Genomic DNA, 20,599 nt, shown 5'->3' on the forward strand with positions numbered 1-20,599 from the left:
TTCTAGTTCTGGAACCATAACCTTTAGAATTACAGTTCTAATTCCAGTTCTGGAACCATAACCTTTAGAATTACAGTTTTAGTTCCTGTTCAGAACCATGACATTCAAAATTATTCTTCAATTTCTAAAGCAACACTTATTTTAACTAAAGCATTACCAAAAGCCCATAATGAATTATGGACAGTCACTATTAAGTTATATATGCTATAGTCTTGCCAGGTTTAATTGTTTCATGTATGTGGCTAACTATAACACTAACACTATATAGGGTGGTACTAAAAGACCTGTAGCTAATTAAGCACTGAACCAGACATAACAATGTGACTGAGACAGCATTGCATTTGGCATTCTCTTCTAACGCTATAGATAATCAGTTGTTTCAAGCAGTATTTTAGCACACTGATGCATACATGGTTGTAATACATACAGCTTTTATGAAGTTATATACTACATTAATTGCTAAATTTGTCTGCAGATAGCTAAATTCTAGTCCTATATAAGAGAATAAAATCTCATTGGCAAAAGTTGTATGGTTACGACCAGTTCTAATTCCAGTATTAATTCCAGTACTTGATAAATTTTCTTTATAGTTCTAGTTCCAGTTTTTAGGAGAAAAAATGATAGTTCTAGTTCTTGAAAACCGCTGGAACTGGAATTATTTTAGTTCCAGTACTGAGAACTGGAACAACACTAAATCCATGCAAGGCTGAAGCTGTATGAAAGGGTGCAGCCTTCTGGGCAAAAATGTTGTGAAATGAAAGGTGGCGACGCTGCAATAATGTTAATGATAATACATTTTAATAATTATTGCACAAAGCCATTATTAAAATTATTATCATTAACATCATTGCAGCATCGCCACCTTTGATTTCACAACTTTTTTTCACCCAAGCTATTGAAGGGGCCACACTCTTTTTATACAGCTTGACTGTTTTTGCATGGATTTCACTTATTTTTTATGTTAAATGCCTCATCAGGCATGCAAAGTCAACCATAAACTGGCTTTGAGGCTTGTTGTTACACACATGCATCATCGTTCTTCTTATCTATACAGATATGATGATCATTATTAATAAACTAGAGCTCTACCAAATTGTGCAATACAGAAAAATACCTACCAATCCGATACCAAAGCCAAAGGATCTATAGCCATGCAATGACCAATTACCTAATAACTATACTGATCATTAAATTGCGTTTTTATTAGTCTTAGTACTTAGTTGTATAATTATATCTAGGACTGAGTCACATACAACCAAGTACATACACCAACCTGACAATTGCAACCTACCCATAGGGCATGTATAAACAGTGTCATAGTCAGCACTCAGAGTAGTCAACAGTGTGTGTGCTGGTGGAAATGATGCACATGCATGCATACACATGCTGACAAGGGAGTTTAAATGGCATCAGAAAATCACAATGCTAAAACAATAATGCAACTTATACACAAATATTTACAGGGATATAAAAGGCAATGCCTGCATGCATGTATACAGAAGTCCAGATCCTGTACCTAGCTTTGTCTAACCAAGGGCACATCACTCCATGGGCACTATAGTCTCACTGAACAAACCAGTGAAGAAAAAAATTGAGTGTTCTGATAAATGGCACCACCTCAATTTCCATAACCATGTAACCACTGACAGTAACCATGCAGCAAACTAAGCAAAACACAGAAGCTATAGAGCTTATAAGCAAAACATTCATCAATCTAAAGTACAAAGCTATCAGTCATACAGACCATGGAAATATTATTTGGGGAACATTTTGTAAAGGACGGACCAATCCAAAAATAGTGAGTATTGTGACAGAGATTAGTAGTCAGCCTGAGTGCGGACCTTCACTACTGATTTAAATATCGATATGCTCCAATCAACTAGTTAACTATTGTCATGTGTTAGGCTAAGTGTAACTTGAATAACACCAACGTGGCAGCAGGGCCGCCTAGAGAAATTAAGGGGCCCAGGGCAAAGAGTTAAAGTGGGGCCCTTGACCCAAGTTGTAAGATGAAGACCAAAAAAAAAAAAAAAAAAAAAAAAAAAGGTCACAACCTGCTAGCAATAACAATAACTACCCATCACCAACCATATCTCCTTATCTATAAGCTTGCTACACTGCTCCTCTGAAGAATGCTATGACTGCTCTATTAGAGTATTTAGATCTGACTGCTCTATTAGAGTATATCGATCTTTTAAACAGGTATTCAGGGGGCCCTTCATGGGGCCTCCTGGGGCCCCTTTCAGGCTGGGGCCGGGGGCAAAATGCCCCAGTTGCCCCCCCCCTGTGGGCGGTCCTGCGTGGCAGCCAAGTTCGTCACTTTCTTCTGGTAGAAAACGATACAAATGTCTTAAAATCACGTGATTTTCCGTTGCAGCAGTTCGTAGGGTTCTTCGTATGCCACGATATTCACTCTCAACATTGTTCAAGTAGTCTATCATCAACTCAAAGTATTGGTGGTTTGATTTTATTGGTCAGTTTCCGGTGGCAGCACGATCTGTGCAGCTTTTTGGCGACAGACAAAATGTTTCTTGCTCTGGAGCACAGGACAAGCAGAACAGCAACTGCGCCGTGGGTCAGCAGTGACCATTACTATAGGTAAAGTACCTGCATGCGGAGTATGCATGGTTATAATTGAAGCTTGTTAGCCATCTGGCTGAGCCAGATGGCTAACAAAGTGCTGAAATTTTAGCCATATGCTGAAATTCGGCCAACATGATGCGATTTTTGCAAACAAATACCAGAATGGTTGATACATCAGTGAGACAGTCTCCAACAGCAAGAATACGTAGCTTATAAACACCTAACAATACGGCTATCTTGCCCAGTAAACGCATAGAGCAATCCAATGCATGAAATAGGCACTCACGTGATCGAAATTCAAATCGCGGAAATACCCATGAAATCGCTTTCATTTCTGAATAGGAACCATGCAGTGTGCTCCTTTTGTAAATATTTGTGTTAACTGTTCACTCAGGCGTGGTCTGGGCCAGTGCAGGTGTGTTTTATGCTGTGATGGCATCATACGGAAAGTGTGACTGCTGGGCTAATCGAGATGTTGAACCTAATGCACACAAACTGATTGTCACTTGTTTCCAAGTGATTTTAATGTCATTGGAATAGTTTATGGTTGTATTTTCCGAGATTTGAATATCGATCACGTGAGTGCCTATTTCATGCATTGGGTTGCTCTATGCGTTTACTGGGCGAGATAGCCGTATTGTTAGGTGTTTGTAAGCTTCGTATCCTTGCTGTTGGAGACTGTCTCACTGATGTATCAACCATTCTGGTATTTGTTTGCAAATATCGCATCATTTTGCCCGAATTTCAGCATATAGCTAGATGGCTCAGCCAGATGGCTAACAAGCTTCAATTATAACCATACTCCCCATGCAGGTACTTTACCTAGTACTGGTCATTGCTGACCCACGGCGCAGTTGCTGCTCTGCTTGTCCTGTGCTCCAGAGCAAGAAACATTTTGTCTGTCGCCAAAAAGCTGCACAGATCGTGCTGCTGTTCTATACCATATGCGTATTTTGTACCATACGCGTATGGTACATACCATATGCGTATACGCGTACGGTACAACCATACGCGTATGGTACAGTAATTCGTACCATATGAGTATAGCTAACCTGCATGGTAGCTATGCGTATAATATCAAGCAGAAGGTTTTTGCACTGCCATACCTATTGATTATGCTGGATGGTGCTCTGCCTTCATTTCCTTTCAGGGAGGGGGAAGGGGCTAGTCTCCGAGACTGGCTTAGCGGTTTCTGTTCATTGAAGATCGAGATACTCTATAATGGAGCAGTCATATTTCGATCTGATCATACTTATTCTATTCTCTAAAGCTAAGATGCATTTTGCTTTACTGTGGTTAAGATATAACCGAGGCGTCTGACACGTATGGAATCTAGCATTAAGCATTAAGCAGGATTCAAATCCTTAAATCTTGGATAAATCGTTTAAATCTCTAAGGCTGAACGAATCTTTAAATCCTTAAATTTCTTGAAATTCCGTAAATTTTTATATTCTATTCCACAATTCTCCGTTTATTCTTTGTACAAGATCGAGATACTCTAATAGAGCAGTCAACTGCAGCAGTTGAAACTATTCTAATAGAATATTCATAATGTTAAACAGATATTGAAGAAAAAAGCCAAAATATAATTCAGAATTCTTCAAATTTAGTAGATCTTGCACTGCTATTCTGTAATTAAATACTTTGCACAATTCTAGTGGTTTATTTAAATGTATTCCAAAATATTTGAAATATATTAAATCCTGGTCAAAATCCCAAATCCCTGCTAAAATTTTGCAAATATTGAATCTAAGGTTTTCATGTTGGACCCCTCGGATATAACTTAATTGATTTTCTTTACTGCATGATGCATACCTACTGCTATATTATGCAATTTAAAATGAAAGAATATTGATGGCATAATATAAGTGATAAAATTGCATGACATCTTATTTTGTTAGGACAATATATAGCTACAACATAACTGCAAGGGTCTAGACTCAAGGGTAGCATGCACTGATACCATGCACTTCTGCCAAATCATAGAATAAGCACTGATAGCTACTGCTGAATGAATGAATTGGACCAGACATTTGCTTGAGACCATCTGCAGCATTCTACTACAGTCATCAAATGACTTGATCATGATGTATTTGTAAACATTATGCAAAGATAAATGGTATATAGCTATTTAAATTAATGCTTTACAGAATTGTGCACAAAGTTTAATTGCAATAGTTATTGAATAATACTTTCAGAATTAACTGCGGGTATACCGGTGTCACCAGTGTCTAACACTGGTAGCTGGACCTTGAGCTGGACATATAAAATTACTAGTAGGTAAAATTTTAAGGGGTATATAGGAAGAATCCTATAGTTAAATAATGAAATAGTTCATATAAAACAGGAATCATGGAGCATTAATTTTGCAGCAGGGACTACTAAGTACAAAATTTATTGTTGGCAAATTTATTAACGGAACATTCCAAATAATAATTTTTCAATATAAATTTAATTTATGAGATAGATCAATTATTGGTGTACTGTTCCACAGTCTCGGTAGCTATATGATAAAAACAATAATTCTGGCAGATCCAGTCTTGAATTGTGTTAAGTCCTGCTGATCTAGTGGGATCTGATAAGAATTCTATACATAGTGAAAAATAATAAAGATGAAATAATCAACTGGGTTGGAAACTTCATGAAAAAAATGATATCACCTATGTACAGTAAGCCATAAAAGTATAAATCAAATGAAGAGGATTAAATATCATAAGTCTTGATTTCTAGTCATTGGTGTAATCTATAACGAATGTATCTCGTTGTCTGCTTAACAAATGTATTTCATTTCATCAAAGTATCTGGCAGTTTCAATACAATAGTGCCACCATACACCCATGGATTCCCATCTTGAATTTTTATAATAAATGACTTTATTTCTCCACAGTGGAAAATGCTATTGCTTTTAAACTACACAAGCTGGTATAATGCATGTTCTTTAGAATAGTTGAGTTAAAATTATCTAGCTGTTGCATAACAACCACAAACACTGAAAATTTATGGTAAATTTTAATTTTGTTTCTTCTTCCACACAGTACATTGTGGCTGCAATTGCTACACATATATTGCTTCCTATTGGATTCATGACCCATTGTTTAATTGATACAATGAAAATTCAAAAATCAGGCCATTATTACATAATGCTACTCCTCCTTCATACCTGTAATAGAGTTAATGATGTAATTTAATGATGCAACATAATGTAATATAACTGTGATGTAATTTATGGATGCCTGTAATATAAATATTGTGTAAGAGTTATAGTTAGTTGTTATTGTGTGCTTTCAGTTATTGATTAATAATATTACATACAGTGGTATGTGCTGCCTTTTCTGTAAGGCTCTGTAGAACTGTTTCCAGCATACTGATATTCATGATTATTTCAATGAATAACATTGAATTCATGGTTTAAGTGATATAAACACTAAGCCAGTAGACGTAGCGCTGTAGCTCAACATAAACATATTATAGATATTGATATAATTCAGTATCCACAATTCCATATAAATACACATTAAAAATATTGCATTCTGATTGGTTAAAACATAGCGACCATATTAATTTGCATCCAAATCAAACCAATTTTTTAGCTACTCTTATCTGAATGTACTCTTTAAAGTTAACAAGATCCGCATTAATTTGTGCTGCAGGTCCATTGTGATGAATGTGAGTGGTGGTACTATTTACAGTATATGTAAAAAAGAAAGTATGTAAACAAGAAATTGGATCCTCAAAAGAAGAAGAGTGTATATAGCAGCCGGATAAATATGCAAAGATAGTAAGGGGCCATGTTACACAACTGATGACACTTCTGAAGTTCATTTTTTTAAGTTGTTAGCTTTGCACAAGCAGTATAATTATGTACAATTCATACTGTAGCTACCATGCACGTTGTAATTGCTCTCTACCCAATTGCGTTGTAAGTTGTCAGTTATCCACACTTATAATTGAGACCATTTGATAGCTAAAGTAGCATACACAGTACCATTCATGTGAAGTTCTGCAGACAACATGTACATAAGATTTAGGTACATCAGTAGCACTGTAGTGGGAACTGCATGGGCAAGGCAAGAATAACAGTGTGCAACGTGTTGAAGAATAAATTTATAGTTACAGTTAAGCAGATTATTTTGTTGTGTTCTAAGTTTACTCAGCTAAAAATACCTGTAAAGGTAGACCCATTGTAGCTATATAGGCGATGGCAAGGCTAGAAGACATTGAGAAAAGGCATAATACGCATATGGTACGTACCATACGCGTATGCCTATACCGTACGCGTATGGTACGGAAAATCGTACCGTACGCGCATGGTATGTACCATACGCGTATGGTACATACCATACGCGTACGGTACAAAATACGCATAACACTGCCACCAGAAATTGACCAATAAAATCAAACCACCAATACTTTGAGTTGATGATAGACTATTTGAAGAAAGTGACAAACTTGGTTGCCACGCTGGTGTTATTCAAGTTACACTTATCCTAACACATGACAATAGTTAGGTAGTTGATTGGAGCATATTGATTTTTCGCGTTGCGGACCCTACTATAGGCCTTTGCCCTTTCATTGTGTCCATATCCAGATTCTTGTGGAGATATGATGTATGCACGGTAGCTGATTTCGCGGTTTTTGGGGGGGGTTACCAGGGAAAGTTTTATCCTTAAAATATTTACATGTAGGCCTCCAGGCTATATACATGTTGCGCTCACGTGTCTTTCATCACGTGATTTTTTAATTTAACACCACTAAAATAATTTTAATAGCTGAAAAACAAGGCATTTCAAGTCTTCCTCGGGGATGTATTCCTGATGGTCTATTCCGATAGAAACTTCTGGTTCACGCTACATCAAGTGTAGTTGTTATAAAGAGGTGTGATTCAGTATATTGTTCGTAGTGTATGTATTCTGCGTGTGCGTGACCCGGGGCGACTTTTACAGCTCCACTAGTGTGATAGCCACGAAATGGTGTTAGCTACAGTATATTAGTAGTAGTTGGTCTCAAAAATTAGCGGGATTCGGATGTGATCTGTATTTCCAACAAATTTGCCAACTGCTACATTCAGTTAACAAAAAATCTGACCGCATTGTTTCCTTTTGTGCTGCTTCTAACTGAAGTTGATAACTCCAGCCAGCTTGCCAGGCCAAGTGTCATCTGTTTAGGATAAAGCCCCTATTTAGTGATTATTAGTTTCTCATCCGCCGCCCGCATCCTTCTTAGGCTACCACACGGTAAGCCATTATTTACTCTGTGCATGCTCAGAAGAACACATGATGCCAAACCGTCATAGTTTGTATTGAAACACGACATTTTTTAATTAACGCTACAGTGTCAGGAGCACTGTTGTTTCCTTGGCAAATTACTGCAGTGGATTCTATTTTCAACTATTTTTCAAGCCAATTGAAATCCTGCTAGCTCGATAGAGCACGATTGCAACGAAAAACCAATGTTAATTTGTGGGAGGAAAGAAGGAGAATTTGGACATCAGTGTATAATATTATAATGGCCTAATGGTAATACCCTCCCGCTCGCATCATAATAATTAGAAATACTGGATGAGAAACTAATAATCACCAAATAGGGCCACATCAGTCACGCATGGCCCAATTTTTTTCCTTCTACTGTAGAAGAAAAAAGGGTCTGGTCCGGTTTGAATATATACCCATACTTTTTGTTCCGCAATACTAAAGTGCATGATTCATGTGATTATTAAAGCAGACTACAAAGAGGAAAAGCTGTCTCAGTGTCTCTACGGCCACCTTTTCCCTACCCAGACCACACATTGTTATAGGATCTGCTTAGCATTCTGATGTCACGTAAAAGTTTGGCACAGGTTTCCTGATATTTAAACAAGTATCACATGTTTCAAGAGTAATCATACAGTACGATAGTACTGTATAGTAGGGACCATAAAGGTTTGGGCATAGCACACGAAAAAACATCACTAAAAGCCAGCCTCACTTTTCCCTGACGACAATGAGGCACTATTAGTTAGGTAAAAACTAAGCCCAAACAAGCCTTCAGATCAACCTGAAATGCTTTCAACAAATTGCTACAGAATTTTATTTTAATTATTAAACAGAATTTTCTATATGATTGACTGACTGAGTAACTGACTAATGCCTTCAGACTATGTGAAAACGTTCGCGATCAGGACCGTAATGAACTGGAACTATCCCGGATTGCCGTGATGTCGACAGATTCACACACAACACATGCCACAGTATTCTCACGTGATTAAACATTACATAATACATTCTAAATAGTACACACTAATTCTAAATAATAAGCGCTATATAACCTGTTCTCTACATTTTCTCCGGGGGGGGGGGGGGGGGGGGGCGTAGTGTATTAGTCCACTTTGAAATTGTCTTCATAGCTCTAGTAGCAGCTGCTCTCTTAGGTCTTGGTAGTACTAGACCATCACTTTGAACATCAGTATTAGATTGTTGTTGCATACTTACTGGGGTTGAACTATCCTCTGTACTCTCTAGTCAAATTGTTATTTGGATTGCTGACAACTTCCAACGGATATAGTCTGGTGATGGGTCTATTAGTCTTGTAGTTAGCAGTTGAAATGTGGGCTGAGCGAACTAATCCATCATTTCCCTCGACTAGATCATCCACTATAGCCAACTTCCATTGGAGTCTTGGGGTGTCATCATGGACCAACACAACATCACCCTTCTTGATGCACTGTTTGTTATTTCCTGAAGCTTTGTGAAATTCTCTAAGGGCAGTTAAATATTCCCTTTTCCAACGAAGCCAGAACTGTTGAATAAGTCTTGAGTGCTTGTTTACAGCCTTTCTCATGTCTTTGTCAGTCAAGTAGGATGGATCAGTGATCTCCTCCTGGTCATCAATAGGGTGTGGAGCAGACACTATTCTTCTGCCATACATGAGGTGAGCCGGGGTAAGAGGTTCAGGGTCAGAAATATCGGTAGACACATAAGTAAGTGGTCGATCGTTAAGCATGCTCTCAATCTCGACAACAACTGTCTCTAAAACTTGCAGTGATACAAACGTTCTTCCTAGGGTTTTCTTTACTGCCTGCTTTGTGAGGCCTATAAGGCGCTCCCAAAACCCCTCATACCATGGGGCCCGTTTAGGTATAAAACTCCATGTGACATGTCGACGCCCCAAAGCTTCCTTCAGATTATCAGATTCAAACAGTTCCTTAATTTCCTCCGCAGCAGCAAGATAAGTAGAGGCATTGTCAGATAGCATCTGTGTTGGGAGTGACTTTCGGCTTGAGAATCTACGAAAAGCAAGTAAAAAACTATCCACAGTTAAGTCATGTACAATTTCTAAATGAACTGCCCTAGTACAGGCGCAGGTAAACAAGCATATGTAAACCTTCCTCTCTCCTGTTGTGTCTCTTACATACAGTGCCCCAGTGAAGTCAACTCCTGTGACTTTAAATGGCTGAGATGCTTCTACACGCATTCTTGGTAACGGTGGAGGATCTGGAGCTTGGTAAGGTTTACCCATGAGTCTATTGCATGTCACACACTGGCGTAGCTGCTTCTTGACACGTTGTCGAATAGTCGGAATCCAGAAGACTTGTCTCAACGTGGTTACGGTGGTACTGACTCCAGCATGGTGAAGCTTCTTGTGTGTTTGTTGTATAAACATGTCAGTCAGTAAGTGTTTGGGGGGTAGTAGAATTGGAAATTTGGCAGCATCTGCTACAGGGGCATTGTGTATTCTGCCACCACATCGTATGAGGTTACTCTTGTCAAGGAACAATCTCAGCTGCTTAACCAGCGTAGGGCAATGGTGCTTGCTCCTCTTCATCAAATAGGAGAGTTCCTCCTTGAAACATGAGTGCTGGCTACTTGAGATCCAGAGCTTCTTAGCTGCCTGCAATTCAGAAGCACTCAAGGGTCCACTTAGTCTAGTGTGTTGTCGAGACAAATTGTGAGTAAACCTCAAAACATATGCAGTTACAGCTAACAACTTGTAGATGTTACTATGGCGTGTGATGGTGACAACATTTGAAATACCTGTAGTAATGCTGGCTTCATCTTCTGGTGTAGTCACTTCTACCTCCTCCTCAGCTTCTGCTATGTTTATGTGTAGAATACCTGTTGGCAACCACTTGGGCCATTCAGATTCTGATGGTAACCAGCAGGGACCTTGAAGCCACAACTGTGAAGAAAATAACTGCTGGGCTGATATGCCTCTTGTAAGTAGGTCAGCTGGGTTGTCTGATGTTGGAGTAAATGACCACATCTTAGGTGGGAAGGAGTTGACAATTTCAGTGACACGGTGATTGATAAATGGCTTTGAACTGGTCTGTTTGTAAATCCAATACAGCACAATTTGGCTATCAGTCCATAAGTGAGTATTGGTAGACAAATTGTAACTATGTAGTGAAGACTTGACAAAGTTAGCTAGTCGAGAAGCCATTACTGCAGCCATTAACTCTAGTTTGGGTAGTGTAACAGTCCTGGTAGGAGCAACTCGGCTCTTGGACATCACTAAACAGACCTCGCCCTGCTGACATAAGTACACTACTGTGCCATAAGCTTTGGTGCTGGCATCTGAAAACACATACATGTTACAAGTATTGTACCTCTGATTAGATGGTGTGAAGTAGGGTCTTGGTATTGTTAGCTTGGGTAACTCAAACAAGTCAGCAAGAATACCGATCCATCTGTCTCTGGTATCAGTTGGTAGAGGCTCATCCCAAGAGAGCTTGCTTTGCCAAATATCTTGAAGTAGTATCTTGGCCTTAATTGTAATGGGTGTAGCCCATCCTAGAGGATCATAGATTTGTGAGGATGTTTGCAACACGTCTCTCTTGGTAAGTAGACTTGTGTTAGTGGACAACTTCTTTGGGGAGAGTGACAAAGTATCAGTTGCTATGTTCCACTGTAACCCCAAAATTCCAACTGTTGTGCTAGGATCTCCTGTCTTCTCTTTGGCTACAAGTTCTTGGAGCTGTTGACTGTTAGAGGACCACGACCGCAGATTAAACTTTGCCTTACCCATGATTGTTCTAGCTTGAGTGTAGTACTGTACTACTTCCTCCTCTGTATCACAGCCTGACAAAATATTATCTACGTATAGATTCTCTTTCATATCATCAGCTATGGGTGAAGGCGTATTGTTTAGATGTAGATTAAGAACAGCAGCAAGCATGAAGGGGGAACTACAGGAGCCAAATGGTACAACTGCAAAGCGGTATGCCTGAAACTTGCTGTCTGGTTTATCTGGTAGCTTTGGCCATAGGAAGCGAGTAAAGTTCCGATCATCATTATGCAACTGAACATGTAGGAAGGCCTTCTCGATGTCTGTAGAAAGCGCATAATTATGATTACGGAATCTGAGTAAGATGGCACAAAGGTTATTAAGGAATGGAGGCCCCACCATCAAACAGTCATTGAGACTAGGAGAATTTGAATGTTCTCTACAGCTACAGTCGTATACGATACGAATAGGTGTTGTGGTGGAATCCTTCTTCACAGGGCGATGTGGTAAATAGTGTGTATTGTTGGTACTGTGATCATTAATCCTCTCAATAAATCCACGTCTCTCTTGTTCCAGTATTATCTCATCATAGATCTTCAAGAGTTGTGGAGTACCCCTTAACTTGTTGAGCAGGTGAGTTGTTCTCTTCTGACAAATGGCAAAATTTGATGGTAAGAATGGTCTGTCTTCCTTCCATGGGAATCTTGCTACATACATTCCTGTGGGTGACTGATAAACACAAGTATCTTGGTATGTCTGTAGGAATGATGAGTCAGATGATTTGTCACTGGTAGTGCCAATTGCTTCTACTGACCAGAATTGTTCTAGATCTGGTGCTTCTGGAGTAGGTACTGCTGAAGTGAGTTGTAAAAGAACTGATGATGATGATTCTAGAAGTGGAGAAGGTACTGGTCCTGACAGCAAATAGCCCAGCTTGGATTGCTGAGCTGTGGGACCGTCTCCTCTGACTATGTGATCTTGGATAAATGTCCAATAATAGTCGGTCCCAATGAGGATGGAAATCTTGAATTGATGGTTGGAGGTTACTGGGTGTGCCAACTTGAGACCTTGTAAATACGACATGTTTCTGACCGAAGAGTTGATTGAGCTTTGAATAGGAGCTGCTATTGATGGTATAACCAGAACTGATATTGGAATAACTTCACCGGATATCGTCTCAATCTCTACAGTTGCCACACCAAGCTCTTGGTATGAAGCTGTAGTAGTGCCAAAGGATGCTAGTGCCATTCCTTGTGTTGAAGTCGGCTGAATGCACAGTTCAGTGGCAAGTTTATCAGAAATAAATGAGCGTTGAGCTCCTTCATCGAATAAAATGTTGGCCTGTGTCTTGATGGAGCCAGCAATAACAGGGGTAACAGCTGTCTTCAATAAACAAGTATAGTTGTGGGAGTGACTATTAAGTGCTGAAGTAAGCAGACCAGCTGTTGTGGCAGGAGCAACTTGAACATCAAATGATGCACCACCTTGGTTACTGCTTCTGCTGTCATTGGGTCTAGGTGTCTCACTGCTGCACAGACTTGTGTGATGTCGTTTCTTGCATTTCTTGCAGCGAAATCTGGATGTGCATTGAGAGATCTTATGATGGCCCAAACAGTTAAAACACAAGTTTTCCTTCTTAACTATGTCAATCCGTGCTTGCTGATCTGTTGTAACACAGGAGTGTGAAGGATGTGGGCCCTTACAAAAGACACAAGCTGTACTTTTCTTAGTACCTGAGTGAGAACCTGGGGGATTGCTCTTGGATCCAACATAAAATGTCGCTGTGCTTCTGGAGGAAGCATGTAAATCTGTTGGTTGGTAACCAGATTTGAGAACTCTGATCTCTTTCAAAATAGCTGTTGTCATCTCGTCAAACGTCCACTCAGTATTTACCTGTTCTCGTGCAAGATTTCTTCTAATCTCTGCAGGGAGCTTCTTCAATATAACTGACACCATTATATCACCATATGAGTCCTTCGACTTCCCCAAAGAAGCAAGTGCCCTTGTGTGTGTTGCAACTGTGTCATAAAGCAGACGGAGACTGGTAAGGCTTGCAGTAGCATTAGGCATATCTAACAGGACTTGCATGTGTGCATTGATCAGTTTGTGGGGTTGTCCAAATCTCTCTTCAAGGAGTGCAACTGAATGCTGGTAGTTCAGCTCTGTGAGTGGAAGATCTGCTATGGCTCTTGCAGCATCTCCTTGTAACTGGGCCTTCAAGTAGTTAAACTTTTGTATACCACCTAAGGCAGGATTTGTGTGCACTGCTGCATTGAATGAGTCCCAGAAAGTTTGCCAGCTTAAGGGGTCTCCAGAGAAAGTAGGCAATGTGAGCTTAGGGAGACGACTGTTAGCTGATTGTAAGGAGGCATGTACATGGCTTCTCTGTTCTGGGGTGGTAATAGAGCTATGACTTGAAAGGCTTGTTGTACTTGTAATAGTGGTCACTGGTAACATTGGAAGTGCTAAAGAATTAAGACTTGCTGTGGTGTTTGTAGCAGGCACTAGAGAAGGTAACAGCAGCGGGGTAGTGAGTGGCACTGTTGTGACTGTGGCATTGCTGCTTGCTGTTGGTTGAGTTGCTACACTAACAATGGACGGTATTGGGGCACTACTAACAATGGTTGATACAGTCTGGTGTGTAGAGTTTAACAGTGGACTAGCTTCTAGTGATAGTGTAGTGGCTGAGCTCATAGGCTGTATGTGTGGATTTGATAGTAATGGACCCATCTCAGTTGATGGTTGAGTGGTGGGGTTTATCAATGTATGTGGCTTTACACTGTTCTTATTTAGCTCTATAAACCTCTTCACCTTAGCAATCTTATCCATGATTGAGTCCTTGAGTTCTCCAGCTTCGATCATAGCCTCAGTGAGTTCCTCAGGTTCCTTAATCAGCGTGGTGATCCGTTCATCTAGCTCAGCGATCTTAGTCTGTTTGCTGCTCAGTTGTTCGACGGCAGTAGTCAAGGTTGTGATAGTATAATCGTCGGTCTCAGAGTTAAACAAGTCGTCAATCTTATTGTAGAGCCTCGTGACGTGTGACTTGTAGGCCTTCCGGGAAGCTTGAAGGCGTGTTAGGTCCTCCATCAGAATGATTTGCTAAAACGACAGGAACAAAAAAAACCAGTACTGACAGTTAACGAAGCTTGCCTTAAATGGTACCATTAACTGCTAGGCAGTCTGCCACGGTACCACGACTTCTGGGGGTGTACGGTGAAGTAAGAGTCCCGGTCGAGGGTCGAGTCAGTTGCGTCAGCAAATCACTCCCACTGGTCCACAGCACCAAACAATATGTGAAAACGTTCGCGATCAGGACCGTAACGAACTGGAACTATCCCGGATTGCCGTGATGTCGACGGATTCCCCTCAGCTCGAGCACACACAACACATGCCACAGTATTCTCACGTGATTAAACATTACATAATACATTCTAAATAGTACACACTAATTCTAAATAATAAGCGCTATATAACCTGTTCTCTACACAGACAAACGTAACTCAATAATGGCTAAGGCTACATGCCTGATTTTTTCACTGTTCAACGTTGCTTCAGGTATACACATGCATTTTGGCCTACCATAGTATATACACGTGCATTTTGGCCTACCATAGTACATACAATGCATTCTTTATAGACTTACCAGTGTCCTCCTTTGTGTCCCATTCATCTTGCTGACAGCAAAAGGTATTGATTTGGCAGTGGCACATGGTGGCTTCCCTTCGTAACAGAAATCACCCATATTATTCATAGTACGTAGCTACTTTTATTGCAGAGGTGCTTTTCAAACAGTTCTTGATTCATAATGCTGTGTAACGGGTTAAACATAGCTGACAAACGAAGCATAATGGATACTTCACTTTTCAGTCAATAATTAATAGCTGGGGCATGCCATTTCTTTCTTTTGATGTAGTATGCATGTGTTCACTGTCATAATAATTCTATTTTACAAAATAAGTTAACAAACAAATATATACACAGGAATTTTCAGCTAGAGTAGGGACCATAGCACATCAACAAAAAGTACTGAAACAAGTTGGAGTAGTGCACGATATTAAATCACATTAAAACAATAAGAAGTGTTATATCCCTACTGTGCTCAAGATATCATAATGGAAATGCACAGTAGGGATATAACACTTCTTATTGTTTTATGGTGATTTAATATCGTGCACTACTCCAGCTTGTTTCAGTACTGCTATGGTCCCTACTCTAGTTGAAAATTCTAATTTTTGGGGTATTTGTAATAATTATTGATGGTTCGAGGTCACTCTGAAATGCTTGGTTATGCCTAACCAATGCCACTAAGCTGTTATGAAGCAAAAGTGAGGCTGCATGGTGTTAGGGTGACATTTTTGGGCAAGAAAGCCCAAACCTCCGTGATCCCTACTATATACAGTACTACTGTATAATGTGTAAGAAGTTAAAGCATTGCTGTGCAAGTGCTATGAGTGAAATATAGTATGCAAATGAGTGGGCAAGAGACAAATATAGCACAACAAATACTGCAAAAAGAAACTTGGATTTGCACACCCAAGGATATATTTAGCACAAAATTAATGTAAAATATATCCTTGGGTGTGCAAATCCAAGTTAGGTCAAATCCGCTGTTTGCAGAACTTTGTATAATAAGTCAAATTGGTGACTACAGCACATACAATGGAAATGGTATTTCAACACATTTGCTCCAGTAGCACATACATGTTTACAACTTCACTACGTATGTGCACAATGTACAAATGTATAGCAAAAAAGGATGACTATATGTGCTACACCTCTGATAGCACAAAAGCAAATGCATTTTTTTTAATCTTTTTTTTTTACTGTGAAAGCGATGGATTTCCAGTGTTGCTTTCAAAAGGTAATATACTTGATCATGTGATTAGATTAATGTTGCTCTTTTGTTAGAATACAGTATGTAACAGACTGTTTGTTATACTTTGGGGTAGCCATTTGTACTTTGTTTTGTAATAATATTACTGTTACGGTATCCCATGTAACAACCAGTAATTATACATTGCATAAGTAGTGTATTGCTTTAGTAATGATCCGTTACATACTCAAGAAATATAGTGTGTTATATTACTTTTTACTGTACTAGAGTAATAGTATTATATACCATGTTACATGAACAATGCATTTAGGGCTGAGCAATAGTATCGATAGTGCGATATATCGCGATAGTAAATCACTATCGTTATCGTGATAGTAGGGATATCACTATCGTGATAGTTATGATAAGCTCAGATCTGCATTAAAATGGTATTAACAACCCTTCATACTGTTTTACAGTTGGTATTACCAGCTTTCTTACAAATGAGTGGCCTGTAAAAGCTTTACCAAAAGTCCATATTCATCGGCCACCCACACAGTTAATCAACAAATGTCCTGTGCATGCAAAATAACTGTCTATATGACTGCAAATCATAGCTATACAACTAAGACTTTGTTAAGAGCAAAGTGTTTCATAAACTATCGGGATAGTATTCACTATCGCGATATTTAATGAGTAACTATCGTGATAGTAAAATTTTTACTATCGCTCAGCACTAAATGCATTTCACCCAACACTGTGGATTGCGCGCATTCAAGAGCACCTTTTTTCTGGCCATTTAGTTTCTCTTTGCCCACTCATCATTCTATATTAATTCCCTGGTTTAGTCACTTACCAACCTACAACGAACTGTGGTTGTGTAAACTGTTCTATATGGTGAGTGTACAATTTTTTTTACTTTGATCTTCCCATGCACAATTTTTAAATATACTAGCACTGCCCTGTGTATCAGGACTTTTATTGACACACAATATTCAGTATATGCTGACACTCCTGTTTTCAACACATTGTAGAGAACAAATAAAGCAAAAATTTATAGCAATTTGTAACAACATTAACTTCATAGATGTGCTGGCTGCGGAGTTAGCAGCATGACCAAGAAAGAATGCAAAATGGATAGACAGGTATACATTTAGTATTGGATGAAGCACTGTCTTCAATACTGTACAACTGTACAAGTACACAAAAAAAATTAGAATTTTCAACTAGAGTAGGCACAGGCGGCTCTAGGATATTTGGTGACTGGTTTCTGATCAAAAGCACAGCTAGATTTTAGGTGAAGACCAAAAAAAAAAGGAGTTTGACACCCCTTAAGAATGGCTATTCTCCACTAAATAATATTTGTATGATAAAGCACATAATAATCTTTATTCACAACTTCATAGTTTACTACACTACTTCTCTGAATACTGCAACTGCTATTATTAGTGTAACTGACTGCTCTATTAGAATATCTCGATCTAAACGTGACTGGTTTCCGGAAACCTCAGAAACTCTCCTGGAGCCGCCCCTGGTAGGGACCATAACACATCGATAGAAAGCACTGAAACAAGCTAGGATAGTGCACGATATTAAATCACAGTAAAACAATAAGAAGTGTTATGGATTGTTTTACTGTGATTTAATATCATGCACTACTCCAGCTTGTTTCAGTACTTTTTATCAATGTGCTATGGTCCCTACTCTAGTTGGAAATTCCAAAAAAATTTGTGTTCTTGTTTGTTACTACTTTTTTGTAAAATAAAATTATTATGACTGGTGAACCATCGCATACCACATCAAAAGAAAGAAATGGCACGGCATGTCCCAGCTATCAGTTATCGTGAAGTATCCATTAGGCTTTGTAGTCAGCTATGTTCAACCCGTTACACAGCATTACGAATCCAAAAGCACCTCTGTAATCAAAGTGGCCACTTTGAAAAATGCAGATGATTTCCATTATGGAGGGAAGCCATCACATGCTGCTACCAATCAACACCTTTCGCTGTCAGCCAGGATGAATGACACAAAGGAGGATACTGGTAAGTCCATGAAGAATGTATTGCAGTATGCCTAAAGGAACCTCTCAAGTTGAAGCAATGTCAAACAGTAGAAAAATCAAACCCATAGCCTTAGCCATTATCGAGTTACGCTTGTCTGAAGGCATCCGTCAGTTACTCAGTCAGTCAGTCACAGACTCACTAGAAAACTCCATTAATATTTTTTTATTTCATAGCAACTTGTTGAAAGCATTTCAGAAGGCTTGTTTGGGCTTAGTTTTACCTAACCAATACTGCTTCATCGTCGTCATCAGGGAAAAATGAGGTTGGTTTTTGAGTGATGTTTTTCATAGGATGCACCCACACCTTTGTGGTCCCTACTATACAATACTATCGTACTGTTTTGTGGTACAGTTTTATAAAAGCACAGAAAAAGTTATAACCAACTTGAAGGCATTATAACAAGTATGATATCACTGTAATTATATAACACCGCTATTTCAGCGATGTTGTTGGAAAGTCGTTTGTTTTGAAGTGTGGGACAGAAGCCAGTTAAACCACACTTGAACTTGTAGGATATCTTTGTTATCAACACCTCCGCCTCTGGTTGATAACGATATTCTACTCGTGGTGGGGTTTTAGGATATACTATGGCTTCATGTTGCCTTTGATCCAACTGAATGTGTAAATCAAACTGTCTTTGATATTTATGATACTTACCTACTGGGGCTTAGCTTCTATTCCCAGGGTTTAACTTCTTTTCCCAGGGTTTAGCTACCATATACTCCTAGTTTTTTACTTTGATGTAAAACTTTAGTGGGGCAGAAATGTATATATTCTTGCTGATTGTTGCGTTATCTATACCCAGCTCTCATGACCTCTAGTGAAGTACAGTCAGAAGGATCTGAAGCATCTGTGCGGTCAAGATCATCAGTTGATGCTTTTTCTGTTACAATCTCATTTAAATGTTGCATCAACAGGAGTGGCATTATGTGGAAATCAATTTTGCTTGGTAAAGTTCCAGTGAATGATGCGATCGTCAAAGTAGTTTCAGGAAACACCAAGAAAATTAATTTCCTATTAGAACAAGCAAGTGGCTCATCAGATTTACATACTCAGCTACTCACCTGCTGTGCTAACAGTGTTTCCTTCCTAAATCTTTCCATTGATCTGATTTTCAGTGTTTTACAAGGTAAATTATTGACTAATCAGTTATAAGCCTCATCACACAGTACACTCAACATGCATACATGATATGCATTTGCTAGGAGAGTTTGTAGACGTGTTCCCTTAGGCACTATTTTACATCATGGCTTTTGATCAGAAGCAATTTTAGTTAGAAAGAATGTCCCTTGAATATGATTTAAGTCAAAATGTATTTGTGTTTCTTTGTAATGGAGAATTTGTAATCCAGTTAAAGTTTCAATCCCTACAGTGGAAATTCTAGCTTGCTGACAATACTATAGTAAAGCTGTTCATTGGTAAAGCTTCATAGTATTGAGTAAATTTATTACAAAATAACAAATTTTGACTGCACGTAACATGCAGCACATGCACTCATACTGTTCTTATGTTTGCTATAGGAAATGTCTGTGAAAAACTTCATGCTGCAGCAATGTCACTGATTCAGTTGATAAAAGACTCTTGGACAGTTGCAGGCACGTTAATGAGAAAACACCTCCTTACTAGCAGTTCATTGGTTCAACTGTTTCTTGCATCAACACAGGATAAATCATTAAGCAGTTTGAATGAGGTATGATAGCACCATTTCTCCTGTGTATATTACTTGTCTGTGATCAAGACACACGGTAGTGTGTCGTGCGGCCCAAGAAGCCGGCGTGCCACCCGTGAGTATATTAACAGGAAGAAAGAAAACGCAATTTTCACACCTATGTAGCTCTGTGATCCCTTACTCGATTGGAACCAAATTTGCTAGAGAGGCGCCGGCCAGTAAGGGGAGTCTACACACCAAATTTGAAGAAAATCGCTCCAGCCATTTCCGAGATACGAGCGAACAGAATTTCGTTTTAATTTCTTCGTTTTTTTTTCTTCTACTTCTTCATTTCGCACACTTCGCAAAATCCGCCATAAAACACGAATGCATGCTCGGATCGGGCTGAAATTTGGCACACTTAAAGGGCTCATTAAGGCGGATCTGTGTACCAACTTTGGTAGGAATCCGATGAACATTCACGGAGTTATGACCAATTATTTGCGTAAAATA

At 39.1% G+C, this 20,599-nt stretch overlaps 2 protein-coding genes across 3 annotated transcripts in view; one reads left to right on the forward strand and one right to left on the reverse strand.

Moving 5' to 3' along the window:
• Positions 1-7,340: 7,340 nt before the first annotated feature.
• The window catches only part of LOC136269283 (uncharacterized), a 28,698-nt gene continuing 15,439 nt past the window's right edge, over positions 7,341-20,599 (forward strand). The window contains exons 1-3 of one of the 2 annotated variants that reach the window (XM_066064815.1): positions 7,341-7,458; positions 19,244-19,567; positions 19,959-20,128. In XM_066064815.1, coding sequence (XP_065920887.1) covers positions 19,249-19,567; positions 19,959-20,128 — 489 coding nt within the window. In that variant the 5' untranslated portion in view covers positions 7,341-7,458; positions 19,244-19,248. The remainder of the gene's footprint in view (positions 7,459-19,243; positions 19,568-19,958; positions 20,129-20,599) is intronic. The other variant, XM_066064816.1, reaches the window with a different exon arrangement.
• LOC136236861 (uncharacterized) lies at positions 9,061-14,649 on the reverse strand. Its single transcript, XM_066027093.1, has one exon. It carries the CDS (start codon positions 14,647-14,649, stop codon positions 9,061-9,063), a length of 5,589 nt encoding a protein of 1,862 aa, XP_065883165.1.

Source organism: Dysidea avara, chromosome 10, assembly GCF_963678975.1.
Source record: "Dysidea avara chromosome 10, odDysAvar1.4, whole genome shotgun sequence".
Classification (NCBI taxonomy): Eukaryota; Metazoa; Porifera; class Demospongiae; order Dictyoceratida; family Dysideidae; genus Dysidea; species Dysidea avara.

Excerpts from the sequence above, each read along its gene's own strand:
- LOC136236861 (XM_066027093.1), bottom strand. The coding sequence starts at position 14,649 with ATGGAGGACCTAACACGCCTTCAAGCTTCCCGGAAGGCCTACAAGTCA.